Source organism: Phoxinus phoxinus, assembly GCF_949152265.1.
Source record: "Phoxinus phoxinus genome assembly, chromosome: 5".
In the NCBI taxonomy this organism is placed as follows: domain Eukaryota; kingdom Metazoa; phylum Chordata; class Actinopteri; order Cypriniformes; family Leuciscidae; genus Phoxinus; species Phoxinus phoxinus.
Window position 1 is genome coordinate 12,053,460 of NC_136880.1, and position 18,168 is coordinate 12,071,627.

The 18,168-nt window shown below is 42.4% G+C and overlaps 1 protein-coding gene across 1 annotated transcript; it reads left to right on the forward strand.

The window, feature by feature from the left end:
* Positions 1–1,282: 1,282 nt before the first annotated feature.
* Positions 1,283–14,928, forward strand: LOC306999472 (E3 ubiquitin-protein ligase TRIM39-like). The gene is made up of 6 exons (XM_079614170.1): positions 1,283–1,947; positions 2,059–2,154; positions 2,863–3,093; positions 3,171–3,193; positions 3,275–3,393; positions 12,255–14,928. The coding sequence occupies exons 1-6, from the start codon at positions 1,552–1,554 to the stop codon at positions 12,740–12,742; spliced, it is 1,353 nt and encodes a 450-aa protein (XP_079470296.1). The 5' UTR covers positions 1,283–1,551; the 3' UTR covers positions 12,743–14,928.
* The last annotated feature ends 3,240 nt before the right edge of the window (positions 14,929–18,168 follow it).

Consider the following 18,168-nt stretch of genomic DNA (forward strand, 5'->3'; position numbering starts at 1 on the left):
TTCTTGTTTCTCTGTCCTTTAGTGATTCTGCTTATCAGGAGTTCATCAGTGTCTCAATTCACTCACTTCTTTTCATTCAAGTGGACTAGTGAACTAATGTAGGGAATAGTGAATGAGGGTATAGGGTGTGATTGGGAAAACAGCCTCTGAGTGTCGACTTTGAGCGCTGTTAATTCACAATATATTCCTGTAGGTATATTCCTGCATATTACTGTTTTAATGGAAAATGGTATGATATTGTAATAATTTGGTATTTTTCTACAGTAAGGGCTAACAGTGTACATCATGGCAAAGGCATCATCTGCTTCTCTGAAACCCACATAGGATCCAGACTGGGATGTGTATTTTTCCCTTATGGCTTGAACAACACAGGAGGGAAGAACCTTATGGTTGCCTCTTCCAAGTTTTTCCCCTTTCAGCATCCATTCAAGCACAACTCGGTATGCTACCAGATGAAGTTGACTGTAAAATAAATGCAATTTGTGAATAACATAGATCAGCCGGACCTGTAATAACATATTATTTACACAAAACGAAACTTACTCCACCGTTAGTCTGCCCCCGGTTCCTTCAGGCATTGGACGACGTCTCCAGTTTATGCGAGGTAAACGGAAGATAACTTCAAGAACACTTTGGCTAAATAAAGGCGGAAAGCCATCATCTTCTGTAACACAGTTGGACTCAGCGGCATCAATGGCTTCCAAAGGTGGCATTCCAGTATTCCATTCATGGCAGCAAACACTCTTGACCTCTGTTGGCATGAGCTCGCATCTCCTGCATGAGCACCACCATGTCTCCCGGACTCTCTGTCTATTCGAGGCTGTTAACGTTAGTTGCGCGCGCCCTTTGTCTCGTGCGTATGAGCGTCAGAAACGAGTGAGCCCACGCCGGCCCCGCCGCCCACGTGACTCACTTTCTTCAGAGAAAGTATTTTCTCCGGTGTTATTCAACACCTTCAAAAAGATTCAAAGATTCAACACCTTCTTGGACCCTAGTGTGCACCGGTTAGCTCCCTAGCCAGAGACACCACATCCATCCCAGATATCCGTCCAACATATTTATTTTTTATGACAGAAGGGATTGGGGGCATAGGCGGTAAAAAGGAGGGGCCAGTCAACCGAAAAACCGTGTGTTACTAATGACCATGCCGACAGAACGTGCCAGTCGATATTTTCAATGTAATGAACAATGTAAGTTCATTTTGAATGCATTTTGTTAAAATTGAACCTGAAGAAATCCTGATGTTCATGTCTGACCTGTTTTAACACGCCCAAAAGTGATCAGAAACGCCACCCTCTTACAACACTTACCAGGAAGAGACTGGCGTCTTTCTGTCACACTGACTCTCTTCTCTCTCAACAAAAGGAAAAAGACAACAATAAAAACACAGCGATCAATGAAGAAGGAAGAGAAAAACTTTCAATGAGGATTTTTGCTAAGTTTGTTTCTAAACAAACAGCAGATCTTTGCGATTCTTGTGGTATAATTTTTTTAAACCATCTTTCAGAAAGTGAAAGTAAAGTTCAGATTGCTGGAGATTAAACAGAGAAAATGGCTTCACTATCTGAAGATGATTTTTCTTGTACCGTGTGCTGTGAAATCTTCAAGGCTCCTGTTGTTTTATCATGTAGTCACAGTTTCTGTAAAAAGTGTCTTCAACAATTCTGGGGAACCAAGGAAACTCAGGAGTGTCCTGTCTGTAGGAGAAGATCCTCAAGAGATGATCCTCCACTTAATCTTGTGTTAAAAAACTTGTGTGAGTCGTTCCTGAAAAAGAGAAATGAGAGGCGTTCATCAGGGTCTGAGGAGCTCTGCAGTTTACACAGTGAGAAACTCAAACTCTTTTGTCTGGAGGAAAAACAGCCTGTGTGTGTAGTGTGTATTAACTCGCATAAACACGTCAATCACACATTCAGACCCATCAGTGAAGTTGTTCCATCACATAAGGTAAGACAGATTTAAAGATGGGGATAAACACTTGTTTAAGCTTATGTATTACACATAAAATCATATTACAAAAATCTCTCATGTCTTATAGATTTTCTCTTTAAATTCCAGGAGGAGCTCCTATCAGCACTGAATTCCTTACAAGAAAACCTTAAACACATAGAAAACATTAAAGAAGAGTTTGAGAAAACAGTTCTACTCATAAAGGTAATTGCTGATTCTTTTGACTTGTTTACATTTTAGTGTTTGATTAGAACAGCTGAAACTACATTAGAACTCTGATATAACTACATAGTCCTTTATTTACTGAAACACACACACACACACACACACACACACACACACACACACATGCCCAGTGTGTATTTTGCCCATATAATCTTTAAGCCAATAAGGTTAAGCGTATTTGGCTTGCTGTCCACAGTGGAGGGGCTCGACGAAGCAGCTTCAACTCAAGCTTAGATATACCCCCCAGTGGGACTACTAGTGCTTGGAAGACGAGTATGGTAACGAGATGCCTAAATTATGTTGATGGAGATGGAGAGATTCCTAAACAGCTGATGCCAGAGCAAGGTGGCAGGCGCAGGCTGCTTATACTCTGGCAGTTAATTGAAAGATTAGATGGGTTCACTACTCCCGAAGATATGTTTGTGAACTTCACTTTATTTTCATAAGCCCAACAACCTGTAAGCGCAACAGACACTGAACTGCTGACATTACGCTACTACCTGAGGATTTTATTGATAATGTGTATTTTCACCCTACAGACACAGAACATATACTACAGTAGCATTAGTACTTCAGAAATGTAAAGCTGTAGTTAACTATCCCACATTTTCCCACTCACTCTTGCTGCTCCAGAAAGAGTTGCGTGTTTGAGATGATTGAAGTGAATGTGATTTGATTTGATTTCAGTCTCAAGCTGAGCACACAGAGTGTCAGATTAAACAGCAGTTTGAGAAGCTTCATCAGTTTCTAAGAGATGAAGAAGAAGCTACAATCACTGCACTGAGGGAGGAAGAGGAGCAAAAGAAGCAGATGATGAAGGAGAAGCTGGAGGAGATGAACAGACACATCTCAGCTCTTTCACACACAATAAAAGACATGGAGGAGATGATGAAAGCCAATGACGTCTGCTTTCTGAAGGTCTGATTTCAGATCATTGGTTGATTGATTGATGATTGATTGAGTTCTTGATGATAAATGGTGTGTTTGTTCTGCAGGAGTTTCCAGTCTCAATGCAAAGGTGAGTGATCTGCTGGTGTCTCTGGTCTCTCTGGTTCTGATTCAAAACCACTGCAGTTCTGACCCCTGAATGTTTTTCCAGAGTCCAGATCTCACAGCCGGATCCACAGATGGCTTCTGGAGCTTTGATTCATGTGTCACGATACTTGGGCAACCTGCCGTTCAGAGTCTGGAAAAAGATGCAGGACATCGTCCAAAACAGTGAGTCTGTAGAAGATCTGTGCTGTTAAACACGCACACTAGAAATCACACATGATGGACAGGTTTTTCATGACACAAAAGTACTATATTATTTCAGTTTGTAGTAAGTAAAGGTCATACTACAGTAGTTCTGGTATATAATTTATATTATTAACTCTTTTTGAGAATGTTTCTCATTTATTCATCTACTCAAGGCCAGAACAAACTCAACAGTGTAAAAGTGAAAAGATTCTTGAATCTCCATTTGTGATTCTTCAGACTGAAACACTGAAGCTCAAATATATTATTGTGAACTCAAGGAACTTAAATATGTTTTTGAAGTTACTCAAAGAGTTTATATTATGATGGTTTTACTAGAGCAACTATTGACAGTATCTTGAGTGCATGAAGACAATTATTAATTTTATAATATCCTCAGAAAGCTCTGCGGCCAGATTTACATCATTAAGGATAAAATTATTTTCTTATTATATTATAACTTGAGAAAAGACCTACTACTTTTCTTATTTGTTTTTTAAGGTTGTTCTTAAGACAAAACTTAAGAAGAATTCGATATCTTATAAAGAATGTTCTTAAAAATATTTTTGCTCAGATTTAGCTTGAGCAGGATAGTACAATCAGACAACTTCGAAGCTTTTCATTAATTTGCCCTAAAGATAATGTATTTCCATATATTTATGATCAATATATTAAATGGTTTGAATATATTAAAAAAATATGGCGTTCAAATATTAAAATATATTGAATAATACCTAAGGAATTGATTTGAAGAAATTTAACTTAGGAACAAACTTTTGTATGTCTTTGTATTGATTGACAACTTTTGTATTAACAATGTCACACACTGACTGTAGTAACACACGCAACGAAGAAGATGAAGATCCAAGATAGTCTTTAATAGTATCCACTAGTGTTGTCACGGTACCAAAATTTCAGTATTCGGTACCAATACCCGTGAAAATCCACGGTTCTCAGTACCAATTTCGGAACCAAAGCTTAATTTAGATTAAATTTGCATACATTAAAGTGTATATCCATTTGTTAGATAACATTAGATAAAATGACCTAACAATAAACAATAGTTATATACTGAAGCAATTATTCTCCTTGGGGTAATTTAAAAATGTAGCCTACTAATACATTTTTAAAATCAAAAGTTGTATCTGTTCATGAACAATCAAATCAAGTCAAACATACATTAATGTTGTAAAAATATATTGCTCACTCAATGTGTTGATGTTAGATAAGGCATTAAGTAATGTTAATTAATTGTATCTTATTGTAGTGTTACCAACTAAACAGGAGATACAACGTGTTTTATTTGACTTGACGGTCCTTTTATTTAATCCAAAACTGCGTTCATATTTAATTTTAAAAGGCCTTTTAAACTAGATACAACCGCACACGATACCACTTTAGGGGCTGTTCACATATCGCGTTTTATGCACGTGCAAATTTGTTATTTCAAATGTAGGCGCGCGGCTTATAATAGAAGCATCTCAACAGGTCATGTGACAAAAACCAGCGGCCTTTCCGTAACAACATGGACATGGAAAGCTCGGCCGAACAGCTGATCATAGCTGTACAGGGCGGCTTTTTATTTTTCATCTCAATGAATATATCTTGTAGTAAAGCTAATGCAAGGGCTAGAAATCAATTAATTATTTGATGATACTTCCTCGTCATCATGAAGAGCGCAGTTTAAACCACTTTCTCCTTTCCACAAGCATTGCATAGCAACGACAGACGCTTTCCCGTTGCGTCTGTCGTTGCTATGCAACCATGAACAGAGGCGCACCTGGAAAACGAATTTGCACGCGCAAAAAACACGCTATGTGAACGGCTCTTTCCTCCTCTCTTGTCAACAAGTGGATTCAGAGCCACCGCATTAGCATCGCCGCCGGTCGCCATGTCTCAGTGTGTTTATAAAGAGGACGCAACTGTGTACCATTCAGACAGCGCATCAAGAACCAGAATAACCCGATAGTTAGGTACCACCGGTTCTTAAGAAAAGCTAGTAGAGGCAGGCAAGCAAACACAGCCAAAACATTGACAAGACCCAAAAACACTGAACTGAAACAAGGGACCTTAAATACAGGTAAATGAGGATAATTAAAGACACACACCCGAACTGAATAATGAATCACATTAGTGTCCATGACGACAGATTAGCCGGTGTAAAATGAACACAAAGTCCAAATCAAAGGAAAACTGTTACAGTATGCCCTCTCCCGGAAGGCACGAAGGCGTCATGCCTGAAAGGATAAGAGAAAGAAGGTGGGTGCTCTTGGGGGCAGACGAGGGGATGGTAAAGGGTTGGAGAGGAGTGGGCGAATGGATGGTGAGACAGGATAAGGCTTTGGTCGAGGGCGAAGATCTAGGAGGGGGATGGATAACATGACAGTCCAGGGTGGTGAGGATTGTGGATGAATCCAGGGGATGGCCTTGAACGGGGGCGTGCGGATGGAGACCCAGGCTTGAGTGAGGAGCCATGGTGTGAAGATATTCAACGTCACCTTGGGGACGACTGGAGACGAGGATGGGGATGGAGGTGGAGCCCACCGCACAGACAGAGAGCCGATGAGGTGGAGAGCCACAGGCTCCAAAATCACGGCTAAGGTGTTCTCTCTGTTTGCGGTGGGCAGATACTGTAGCTCCTACCAGCGGGGTGGTATCTGGCTGGGCACTGGTTTGGAAGTAGGCCTGGCGTTGTCATCCGCTGCTCCGACAGTCAGCGCGGATCTGCATGAATCCAGCACCCACTCCACGAAGCTCCCTCGAGTCTCATCCCAAGATGGCCCACGCCTGAGTCTTCAGCCCCTGACCAGGGTCCAGTGATGGCTCCAGCCCCTGACCAGATCTCCAGGGATCGCTCCAGCCTCTGAGCCCAGCCCAGAGAGCACAGCCATAGTTCCCTCCAAGAAAATTTTTGGAGGGGGCTACCCATGCACAGCCAAGGAGGTCGTCCCTGCACTGCCTGCTCCGCCCTGTCCACCTGTTCTGCCTGATCTACCCTGGATCCTTGATCTTCCTCAGTCTCCAGTTCCACTGGCCTGGCCCACCATCCCTCCCCCTGTTCCACCTCCGTTCCACCACCCTCCTGTTGTTTTCTGCGGAGTATCTGGAATCTGCTACTTAAGTATGGGGCTCTGTCATGGTCCCAGCCTGCGTGCCCTTGTCTTGTGTGAGGACTTTTTCTAATTCCTGTCTTGTGCCATGTTTTGTAGTTCTTTGTTGCTTTTCATGTTGTTTGGTCTCCCCAGGTGTGTCTTGTCAGTTCTCTTGGTTACCCTCTGGTGTTCTCATGTCAATTTAACATGCCCCCTTGTTACCTTTTTGAAGCTTGTCTTGTCTTGTGTATAAATAGCCCTTGTGTTTTACTTGAGTCGTTAAATGTTTGCTTGTATCCTGGGTAATCTTGTGGATTATATTAATAAATCTCTAACTGCATTTGGATCTGCTTCTCACCCTGCTCCTTTGCCTGCCTGAATGCCCACTCGTTACAATGGCACTCCCTCCCCTGAGATAAATATTTCACAAACCTCCATTAAAGAAATTCAACGATCCCACACCAGACAACCCATAACACTAGACATTCTCACAAAATGTTTTTACCGCCCCCACACTCAATGCTATGTTTATTTGAAACTTTTTTGGTTTTATTAGATGCTCTAAACTCACTATAACTTCAAAAATCAACCCAAAAATCCACCCCACCACCTCAGCCTTATCTGTACTTGATAGCGAAACAATCTCCTATTTGATTAAACAAAGAAAGCAGACCAAGTTAAAAAAGGTAATTTTGTTTATATTTTCAACCTCTAGTCACCAATCCAACCATACCAATATTTCCTACAATCAGAAATATTCAAAAGCTACATAAGGACCAATCGGTTCCACATCAAAAAGGCCTACCAAACCCTACTCGGCTTACTAGCCCATACTGGTCGAGCGACTGCTTTCTTTATGCTTTCTCTTTCGACTGCTGGCAAGGTTTACCCAACCAATGCCGTTATGTATTGATCTCACGTCGGATGCTGCGAGAGCCCTCCCGATTTGAGCAAACATGACTTTATCTGTCCGGCAAGGCTTATCCGTCCTATGCCATGACTATTGAACTCCCGTCGAATGCAGCGAGAGCCTCTTGGCTGAGCAACCTTGCCTTTCTCTTGCCTTTCTCAGACAGTGCATTTCCCCCGGTTGGGTGGCTAAAATCACGCTCCTCCTCATTCATTGGCCGATAGGGCCCACCTGTCCGACGCCGAGACCTGCTCCCGTCGAAGGTTGCATGGACCATCCTGGTCAAACTACTAGGCTTCTTCCAGAAATGCCAGTCTGCCAAATTTTGGCGCTCATTTTAAGGGGTCTTTTAGTCAATCCATCTGCTGGCTGTCCTTTGCTCGTTTGCTTTTTAGGGTAGAACTCTGGGTTCGGGCCAAATACGCAAATAAGCCAAACACGCATAACCTTTAATCTATTTAATTATATGTAAGTGTGAACTTGTGAAATAGTTCCTTTTCAGTCGAGAACGTCAGACGTAGTCGACGTCGCATGATTACACGCTCCGCCCCGCAGCACGGGTATAAACACCGAAGTGGACGCATGCACCAGTTGCCTTTTGCTTCGGAGCCAATCGGATGTCTCTGAAGATTTACAACTGTTTACACAGCAAGCGAGTGTGTCGGTGTTCTTGCGGGAAGACCTCCCAGTGTTGGTGTTTCTACAGCGCGAGTGCAGCAGTGATCGCAAGTTTCTTGAGCTCTCAACTGCTGTTTTAACAGCATCAAATTTCTGTTTGTTTGTTTGTTCTGACGGTTGGTTAGAGAGCGAGAATTGAGTGCTGTTTCAGTTCGCTGATTCAGTGTTGTCGCGGTCATTCCGCGTGCTACGGCACTGTTGACGGTCCCATTTCCTAAAAGAGCAACAGTGCGTCTTTCTCAAGATGCCATTCCATCCGTGCGATTCTGGGTGTGGTAAGGCTCTGTCCCCCTCTGACGGTCACAAGAGCCATGTCGTGTGTTTGGGCTTACAGCACGCTGAGGCAGCTCTTGTGAATGAGTCATGTTCCCATTGCGGGAATATGACCATCTCGCTGTTGAAATCGAGACTCGCCTTCGACAAAAACGTAGGTGCAGTCACCGCCTCTGGGTTACCTTCCCAGAGGAGGGCTGGGGTGCTGTCCGAGCTGGGTGATCCGAGGATTACAGTGAGCAGTAATCCGCCCAGCAAAGCCCAGTGGATCCCTCACTCCTCCTTCACACCACAACCGGTGGAGCTCCCAGATGAACCCGCTGGTCCCTCTGTAGTGGACCGACCAGCTGTTTCATTCGGGGGACCCTCCAGAGGACAGGATGTCTATCGCAGCATCGGAAGGGGAGCTGGGCTCTGGAGATGACGACTCGGCTGCGCTGCTTCCCTCTGGAAGACCAGCCAGAGCCAAAGATGACAACTATGCTGAAAAAGGCCGCCGAGGCGGTAGGGCTCGTTCGGAACCCTCCACCGTGACCCGAACCATCTCGGCTGGATGATTGGTTTTTCAGGAAAGAAAGGTACCCGGGCGGCAGGCTGAGAACCCGCCCGGCCCGCCCCGGTACCTTTATTTCCTGAAGTGCATGAGAAGCTTAAGAGGGCATGGACGGCACCTTCCTCCTTCCTCTGACAGAACCCCCCCACCCCCCTTACTACCCTTGATAGGAGAGGCTATCCCTCCAGTGGAGCGGTCCGTTGTGATGCAACTGTGTCCAGCGGCTGCTGCCTCATGGAGAGGTGATCCTCGTCACCCCTCTAAGGCCTGTAAGTTCTCGTCCGTTCTCACGAGCAAGGCTGACAAAGCCTGTGGGCAAGCCGCTTCATCTCTTGCTAGCTTTCGGCCAACGAGTTGTGCCTGGAATTCGTGCCGGCTAACTCTCACGAGCTGAGACCCCGGCCTGGATGTGTGCCCATGGTTCCTACCTCTCCCTAAAAGGTGGGACCAGGTGGTGAGCCTGCAAGCGCTGCCCCGGAGGAGGCAGACCCAGCCCTGGCTTACGTGCACAGAACGCAAGCCTTAGGACCTCAGACCAGCTCTTGTCTGTTAAGTAAATCTGCAGAAAGGGAAGGCTGTTTCCAAGCAACTTTGGCCCACTGGTAAAGGTGCTGCCTTCATCTTGGTGTAAAAACTCGAGATGCAAGTGTCCACTTACGTGGTGAGCTCCTCTGAAGTGAGTGTGTGCTCCCGCATTAGGCGTTGACACAGTGTGCTTCGCTGACAGATATTCTAGAGTTGGGGGCTGGGTGACAACTATGTTCACACCCCTGCTTCTCGTGGGCTCCCTTCTCATGAAGCCAGTTTCACTTGAGCCCGGTTCGAAGTGTTGGTTTGCTGCGCCATTCCCCTCCATTCCCTTCTCCGCCTTAAATTGCGGGGGGATCAGGAGGCGTCTGTCTAGGCACTGGAAGGTGGCAGCACTAATGGCGCTTTCAAATATATCCCCATTCAGTCGACGTCGACTACGTCTGACGGTCCCGACTGAAAGGGAACGTCCTGGTTGCGTATGCAACCCACCGTTCTATGAAGGAGGGAACGGAGGACGTAGTCCCCTCGCCACCACTGCTGGACCACCGCTGACACCGGGGGCCGATCGGCTCCTCAGCGAAGATGCAACTTGTGCTTGCGTCCACTTCCGTGTTTCTACTCGCGCTGCTGGGCGGAGCGTGTAATGTTGAATTGGCTTGTTTAACCCGTCTGGGGTCGGCAAACGCACGGGCGCATTTTGCTGGGTTTTTTTTTACATAGCAGCAACATAGACTTAAAATACTCCGTCATTTATGGTCATACAGACTTAATAAATATGAAAAAAGAATCTGTGAGATGTCTACTTTTGTATGTGTCCACTTACAATCAAAACAAAACGTTGTGCTTATGTAAAATAAAAGAAATTAAACAGGGTGTGCTTTCTGGCACTCCGTCTCATGAACTTTTTTTTCTTAAGCACGTCTCTAAACATAAACAAAACTCAGTGAATACTTGTCACACATTTGTGAGCTCTATATCTTTATAAACATTTAAGTGTGTAGTTTTAAATGATCTGATTCAAAATGAAAACAAATATTCTCTGTTTTAGTCATTTGTATAAAACCAACAAGATATCCAGTTTCTCTAACGCTTGCTCATTAGTTTTAATGTGACCACACACGCACGCGCAAAAGATATATACATGCAAATCGTCCATGTGCCACGCGAACGCCCTCATTACCTCAAAAACATCTGTTGATCAGTGCTGCCTCATGTATCTTAATTTTTCCATGTTTCAGAAACGCGATGAAGGTCTGTTCAGATAATGATGTGTTTACCAGTAACCTGCTTCAGTTACTCACACCCCAGAGATTTATTATATCTTAAAATATTCAAATGATTGCTTGTTCATTACTAAGTCAAACACATCAGACAGTAACAAAGTATTTAAAACAATTAAACACGCATTAAAGGAACACTTCACCCATTTGCATTAGACTTTGTATATTTAGAAACCCAGTCACATTTTCGAATGGTCATGGTTTATTCCCTTATTTTCCCCTGAGATGGGAGAAATAAGGATTTAAGTGTTCCACTTCCTGCTTTTTATGACGCAAAAATCGTCATTTTGCATCATAAAAAGCAGGAAGTCAAATTTCTTTGAATAAGGGTAAGACTACAAACACTAGCTCATCATTTATCCAGTAGAAGGCGCTGTTCCGCATGTTTTCAACCCGCCCATAGAGGGATCTCACTCACAGAATGTACAAATAGTGTCAGCCATTCTTTATTTGGAAGCTAAGCTAACATTTTCTTATTCTGTGGAGAAAGCTGAGTAGTAGCGGTGACCATCCTCTTTTTCCCGGACATGTCCGGCCGTCGAGATGGTCCAAATTGTCCGGGATTCGGCTTCTGCTTTCTGCAATCACATTCATAGTTTACATGCACACCTTTTGTTTCAATCTAACTGAATTCATTCCGATTGGTGAATCTGAATGTAGTGTTTACATGAACGCTAAACAAGTGATCGTTTGATGTGCGTTTTAACATTGCTAGGAAAATTCCCGCTCCTCCGTGAGAGATACGAGACCGGTGCGTCTCACAGGCGCCGGCGCCACTCATCAGTAATCACGCCACCGGGCTCGCATCGTTCTCCGCGGCCGTCAGTCTCGTTCCTGCTCGTCGCAGTAAACATGAGGAATGGCGACTGTAGAACGCAAAAGCCGAATCCTGGACATTTTGGGCGACATCAAAATACTGGGCAGACTCACGGAGACTCACTAGTAGCATAGCCTTGTTGTTTACTGCGATCTCTTACCGGTAGGCGTGGCCTCCTAGGGCAGCGAAGCAAGTGCATTCTGGGAGTTGTTGTCTTTCATCCCCATAAGCCAAAAATACATTTTCTGGCTTTTCTCAGTCTAGAAGGCTCCAAATTCAAAAATAATTTCACATTTCTTCTACATAAATGACCCATTTTAAATACACATTCATCTTTCCAGAGGTGAAGTGTTCCTTTAAGAGCCAGTTTAATGAACATGATCAGATGCTGAACATAATTTACAGAGACAGTTTTTCATCTCTACAGCTCTGATTGTTTGATTGTGATTTAAACTTTTACAAATTATCAGTTTCTCTTGATGAGACACACATGTTTGAATCGCACATTTGATATTTGTCGCTGATGCCATTACACACGATGATAAAAATGAGTGTGAAACGAAAAACACTGACAGTGATTAGAGGAAAATGTATGATGTGTTTGATCAATAGGACGAGTGTCATAATTCATAATAATATGTGTACGGTTTCACTCTTGATCATTATATGATGATCAGAATAAAAGCAGCTGTTGATTGTGTCTCATCAGCTCCTGTGATTCTGGATCCAAACACTGCAAATCCATGTCTCATCCTGTCTGATGATCTGACCAGTGTGAGATGGAGTGAGAACAAACAACCACTTCCTGATAATCCAGAGAGATTTGATATCTATGAGTGTATTCTGGGTTCAGAGGGTTTTAACTCAGGAACACACGGCTGGGATGTGGAGGTTAAAGAGAGTTCAGCCTGGAGTCTTGGAGTAATTTCAGAATCAAACCAGAGGAAAGGATGGGTTTTCTATAACACTGATATCTGTTGGGTGCAGTACGGACTGGGTGAGCAGTTTGGCTTTCCTGTTGAACAGGATCTTGAGCGTGTGAGAGTTGATCTGGACTATGACAGAGGAACGGTGTCATTCTCTGACCCTGTAACTAACAAACATCTACACACATTCACAACCACCTTCACTGACACAGTCTTTCCATTCTTCTATACTCTTTACCCTCTAACAATCTTACCGGTCAACAGTCAGTAAATGTTACACCTGTAGGTCTGGATCAAGCTTTTACAGTCATCATGTTTCCAATATTTGTATGTGTAAATCTTCTCAGAAATGCTCTTAAAGGGATAGTTCACCCAAAAATGAAAATTCTGTCATCAATTACTCACTCTCCGATCCTAGTTTATTTTTTCTATTGAACATTAAAGAAGATGTTTTGAAGAATGGCGGTAATGGCTGGTCCTCATTGACTTCCATGGTATTTTTTCCATACAATCTGGTCAATGGGGATCAGAAACTGTTTGGTTACTGTGGCAAGCAGGACGAGGCAGAGGGTCATTATTGATAATGAGCATCGAATGCGCGACACACCGGCCTCGTAACTCACGAGGAGCTACGGAAGCGTAAAAGGAGTCGCAATGACAGTGAAGGACAGTGAGAGTACCAGGCCTGGATTTATGTTGTTTTGTTTGTGTGTGCGAGGCAGTCGTCCGTGATGGGCTGTCACTTTCACTTTGGTTTTGTGTTTGTTTTATTATTAAACTGTTCAACGTTTGCCACAACTGTTAACCTTGCTACAGTTACTCATATTCTTCAAATTATCTTTTGTGTTCCGCAGAAGAAAGAAACTCACAGGTTTAGAATGACATGTGGGTGAATTAATGATGACAAAATTTTAATTGTTGGGAGAACGATACCTTTAACTAGTTTGTACACAGATATGAATTGGGCCTGCATAACTAACAGTTTTTATTATTTATTTTTGGGGATGAAATAGAAAAGCATAATTAAGTACTCATCATACATTTTCCTATGATAGTCTTTATGAAGTTTGATTGGTGAATATCTAAAGTTAGAATCAAGTGGCAAAAAAGAAACTCAAATATAAGAGAGTTTTTATTTGTCTTGCATGTTTTGATCACTACCTCTACATCATTCCCAGACTTCCATTTGTGTGATTTAAGAGTTTTCATGATATTAGTATTATTTTAAAATGCGGTAACAATAAAGTACAAAAAGGTGTGTCCATTTCATACAGGAAGATTGACTTGCAGTAAGTGACAGACAGTGTTAGTCATGTTGAGCTGGTGAAGCCCTGAAGCCACGTCCACCAGAGTCGTTCCAGTGTCATTTTGTGGTTTGTTCCCTCTTCCTGTCTGTTATTTCTAAACTCTGTAACCACTGGCTGAGGTTTGACACCTCATCTCTGATTTTTACACGTTTATTTTAGTTTTTTTTCGTCACCTTTGATATCTGTCCCCTCCAAACTTTTTCAAAAAAGCACTCTTCCTTTTCAGTCCTAATTCCTGTCTCTGCCGCGGGTCCTCGCTGTAGCATTTAGTCGTCTGCCATGATGCCAGCACTAAATGCTGACCATTTGCAGCTGTTTATTCATGGTTATCTCATCATCTTTTTGATGGTTTGTACATACAATTTTGGGTAATGACCTGTCTTGTGTCTGAATGCATTGGAGTCTGTTTAAGGGTGTTTAAGCTTGACCTGTTAATGTTTAAAACTGAACGCAGGCGATGATAGGGTGGCAAACTAGCAGACAAACCCATCAGACCCACCGTACGGAAGAGCGGAGCGGGCCGGAGTTTTACCATGTGATGCTTCCATGTGATGTGAGAGATCAATGTTTTCAACTTCACAAAAGCCACGTTCACAGATTAAAATAATTTTGATTAAAATAAATAGGGGTTCTCAATTGCACTAAAACATCAAATGATAGATTTAGCCTGTTGGGTCATTTTATTGGTGTTCAGTTTGGTTTCATTTACTGTGTTATGTCCCTGTTTTCACTAGTGAGTTTCCTTGGTTGTTAATTAGTTCCCCTCACCTGTTTCGGTTCAGTTGATTACCTTTTTTTGTGTAATTAAGCCCTCAGTTTGCTTTGGTTCATTGTCCGGTATTGTATTTGCTTAAGTTACTTTGTAGATTAATAAAGTGTTTATTTGGATTGTCCTGCGTCATGTGATTATTACAGCCACAGCATGAAAATTGGGTTATTTGTAATATTTCCAGGTGCTGGTTGTATATAAACAACACAGAAATGGTTGTTTTTTTTGGAAATATATTTTTATTGATTTTACGCAAACAATAAACAAACAAGCCCAGCTATTACCAACATACAAAACAGGGGAAAATTATTCACACACACAAATTGCACATCACATGTTACATCACATAACCTACATTATTGTTTACAACAAAACACATACATACATAAAAAAATAAAAAAATAAAAAAAAGGAAATTTCAAAAGAATTTATGACTTATTGGTGAAGACAAAATGTGGTCTCCCATCCTGCAGCAAACCAGCAAGATCACCAGGAAGGAAGTCAAGAAAAGGTTGCCAAACATTATAAAACAAATTGGCATTGCCCCTTAGTATGGCACTGAGGCGTTCCAGAGGAAAAACCTTAAATATTTCTCTGTACCACTGTGTGACCGAGGGAGGTTTTTCCTCAATCCACTGGAACAAAACACAACGCCTTGCTAGAAGTAAGAGTTTACCCATTAACAACAGTTGCCCTGCAGATAGAGAGAGCTGCTCTAAATGTATATTCAGAAGGAACAAGACTGGTTCTGATTTAACTGTTTTGTGAAAAATTTAACTTAGGCTCCTGAGAAATATTCCTCCAGTACCTGAGTATTAAGGGACACTGCCAAATACAATGATAGTAGGTCCCTACTTCTTTCTTACACTTCCTACAGAGGGGAGAGATTTGAGGGTTGATCTTGTTTAGAAAATGAGGAGTGCGCTGCAATCTATGCAATATCCTGTACTGACTCTCTCTAAGTCTATTACACATAAACAGTTTCTTAACAGATTGAAAAATGCATCTGACCAGATTGAAAAATGCATCTGACCAGATATCAATATCAAGATCAATCTCCAAATCCTTTTCCCATGACTCCCTGCTTTTGTTAACATTGGCACAATTAAGAGAGTACAGTTTTCCATAAAAGAGTGAGATAAATTTTCTGTTATTGGAAGCAATTGAATTAAAAGTAAGGAGGAGGCCATCAATTGGACTCTCTATTGATTGGTCTGTTGAGAGTGCAAGATTGGACTGTACAAAATGTCTAACCTGAAGAAAACCAAAAAAGTGGTTGTGTGGTATTTGGTATTTATTTTGAAGTTGTGAAAATGACATAAAATTTCTGTTTTCAAATAAATTACCCACGAATCGTAGCCCCTTTGAGTACCAAGAATTGAAAATACTTTTCCCCACACCAGGAGGAAAAGCTTTATTTTGGGTTATAGGTTGTAATGCTAATGAAAAGCCTCTCTGACCAACATGTTTAGTGATATCACGCCAAGTCTTTAGAGTGTAAAGCATGATGGGATTATTTTTAACCTCTGCCATGATTTCACCTTTGTTAATTGAAATAAGACTGATGGGGGAGAAAGGGGCACAGCACCAGGCATCCACCAGGGTTCCCTCCTGGTGGAGAAAATGATTGAGCCAGCCGGATATTATGCGTGCATGACAGGCCCAGTTATAATACAAAAAATTGGCGTGGTGAGGGGCTCTGTAGCGCCACCTTTAGTCAAAAATGGGGTATTAGTTTTACCTACAGTAACAAAAATCAGTATGGATATTGTTCTCCTCGAGCCGGACAACTTTCTAATTTACACTCATTAGCCCCGACCAACAGGAAGTCAGATATTTTGGTTCGAATGGGAGAAAATCTGAGAATTTTGCCAGTCTCTCTCAGTGTCTGTGTGTGTGAGAGAGAGGAGGGGGGCTTTATTTTAACCCTTTCTCTGCTGTGTGCAACTTTTCGGGCACTTTTGGGGCCCTTGACGTGCTTGAAAACTCTTGAAACTTTGCACACAGGTCAGAACCCGCGGCCATCAGGGCCGGGCTGAAGCTGGTACCCGGGAGTGGCAGGGGGGCTCAACAGCGCCCCCTTTAACGGAGTCCGAAAACTTGGTTCATATATCAAACACGCTTACATGAATTAGTATGAAACTCGGTACACATATAGATATCATCGGGCCGAACAATTTTCGTGCTCTAAGTTTTACGCCAGTCCAACAGGAAGTCGGCTATTATGGGTTGTATGAAAACGCATGCCCCTGGAATTTTATATACTCCTCCTAGAAAAATTATCCGATCGCCACCAAACTCAGTCAACATGAAGTCAAGACATTGAGGATGCTAAATTGCAGACGGATTTTTGATATCTCGAACGGTTTGGCCGTGGCGAGGAAACAAAATTATGGCGGGAAAAGAGAAACACGATGTGTTATAACGTCTTCATACATTAATTGATCTTGATGAAACTTCAGTAGCGTGTTTGTTGTAAGAGGCCGATCACATGGATGTAACTAATGTGAGTCAAAGTTATAGCGCCACCAACTGGCAGCAGGAAGTGTGTTACTTTTGACAAAAGTGGGGGGGTTAGTTTTACCTACAGTCACAAAACTTGGTATGTATATTGTGCACATCGAGCCGGACAACTTTCTAATTTACAGTCATTAGCTCTGACCAACAGGAAGTCAGATATTTTGGTTTGAATGTGGTTTTGTCTCTCTCTGCCTCTCTCTGACAGAGTTCCTCCTGCCATTCTGTGCCCCCTGTCTGTGTGTGTGGGGAGGGGGGCAGAAAGACTCTATTAAAATAGGTATATTGTGCCATCTAGTGTTTTATACTATGCATACATGTGTTTTTTCTTTTAAACAAGTGTTTTAAAGTACAGTAATTTCAATGAATATATATTCCACACTTCATAGGAATTTTCGGTATTGTGTACTTACAATGGCTGCTGATTTCATGTGTCCGTTAAGTCCATGAGACTGTAGGGTGTCTAATTTTTCATTTAAGGTTTCAGAAGGGTGCTCACGCATACTTTGTGGTTGATATGTGCCCCTGTTGCGCACTTTTGCAGAACCCACACTGATGCAAGCTCTAAAGCAGACTTCTTCTGGACAGTCAAAGCGGAGTTATGTTATTGCCCGTCGTGCACAGGAACCCTAAAGGCACCGGGGTGGCGGTTTTTATATATATATATATATATAAATAAATATAGCTGCAAGCAGCGATGGAGGGCCCAAGCCGGTGGCACAATGAGCTACGCATATTAAAAAGTGTTTAATCCAAGCTGATAGAAGTGCATAAGTTAAGATAAGCTTAAAGTAACAGAATGTTCAGTTTTCAAGAACTGCGTGTATTTTTAAATATGTACTGGCTGATATATTTAAACAGCCTTAAGCTGAGGGGAAATGTTTACAAGTGTGAAGTCAACTAAATGTCATTTGAAGAAATCAAACGTCATTTAGACTTTTTAACTGAAGAAGTGTGATTGAAATGTGGTTGAAACTGTACTCAGCGCACATACTTATTTCTAGTACAAACTATCCTCTTTTCAAGAAATGGAGATGCTTTCTACGGGTAATCAAAATTATCTTACGGGTAAAAGGTGATTTCATGGAATATGTTCTGCATCTA

What these genes read in the sequence shown, in the direction of transcription:
- LOC306999472 (XM_079614170.1), top strand. Translation starts at nt 1,552, where the DNA reads ATGGCTTCACTATCTGAAGATGATTTTTCTTGTACCGTGTGCTGTGAA. An exon ending in ATGACGTCTGCTTTCTGAAG is followed by an intron (nt 3,094 to 3,170) that starts GTCTGATTTCAG and finishes TTTGTTCTGCAG; the next exon opens with GAGTTTCCAGTCTCAATGCA. An exon ending in TTTCCAGTCTCAATGCAAAG is followed by an intron (nt 3,194 to 3,274) that starts GTGAGTGATCTG and finishes ATGTTTTTCCAG; the next exon opens with AGTCCAGATCTCACAGCCGG.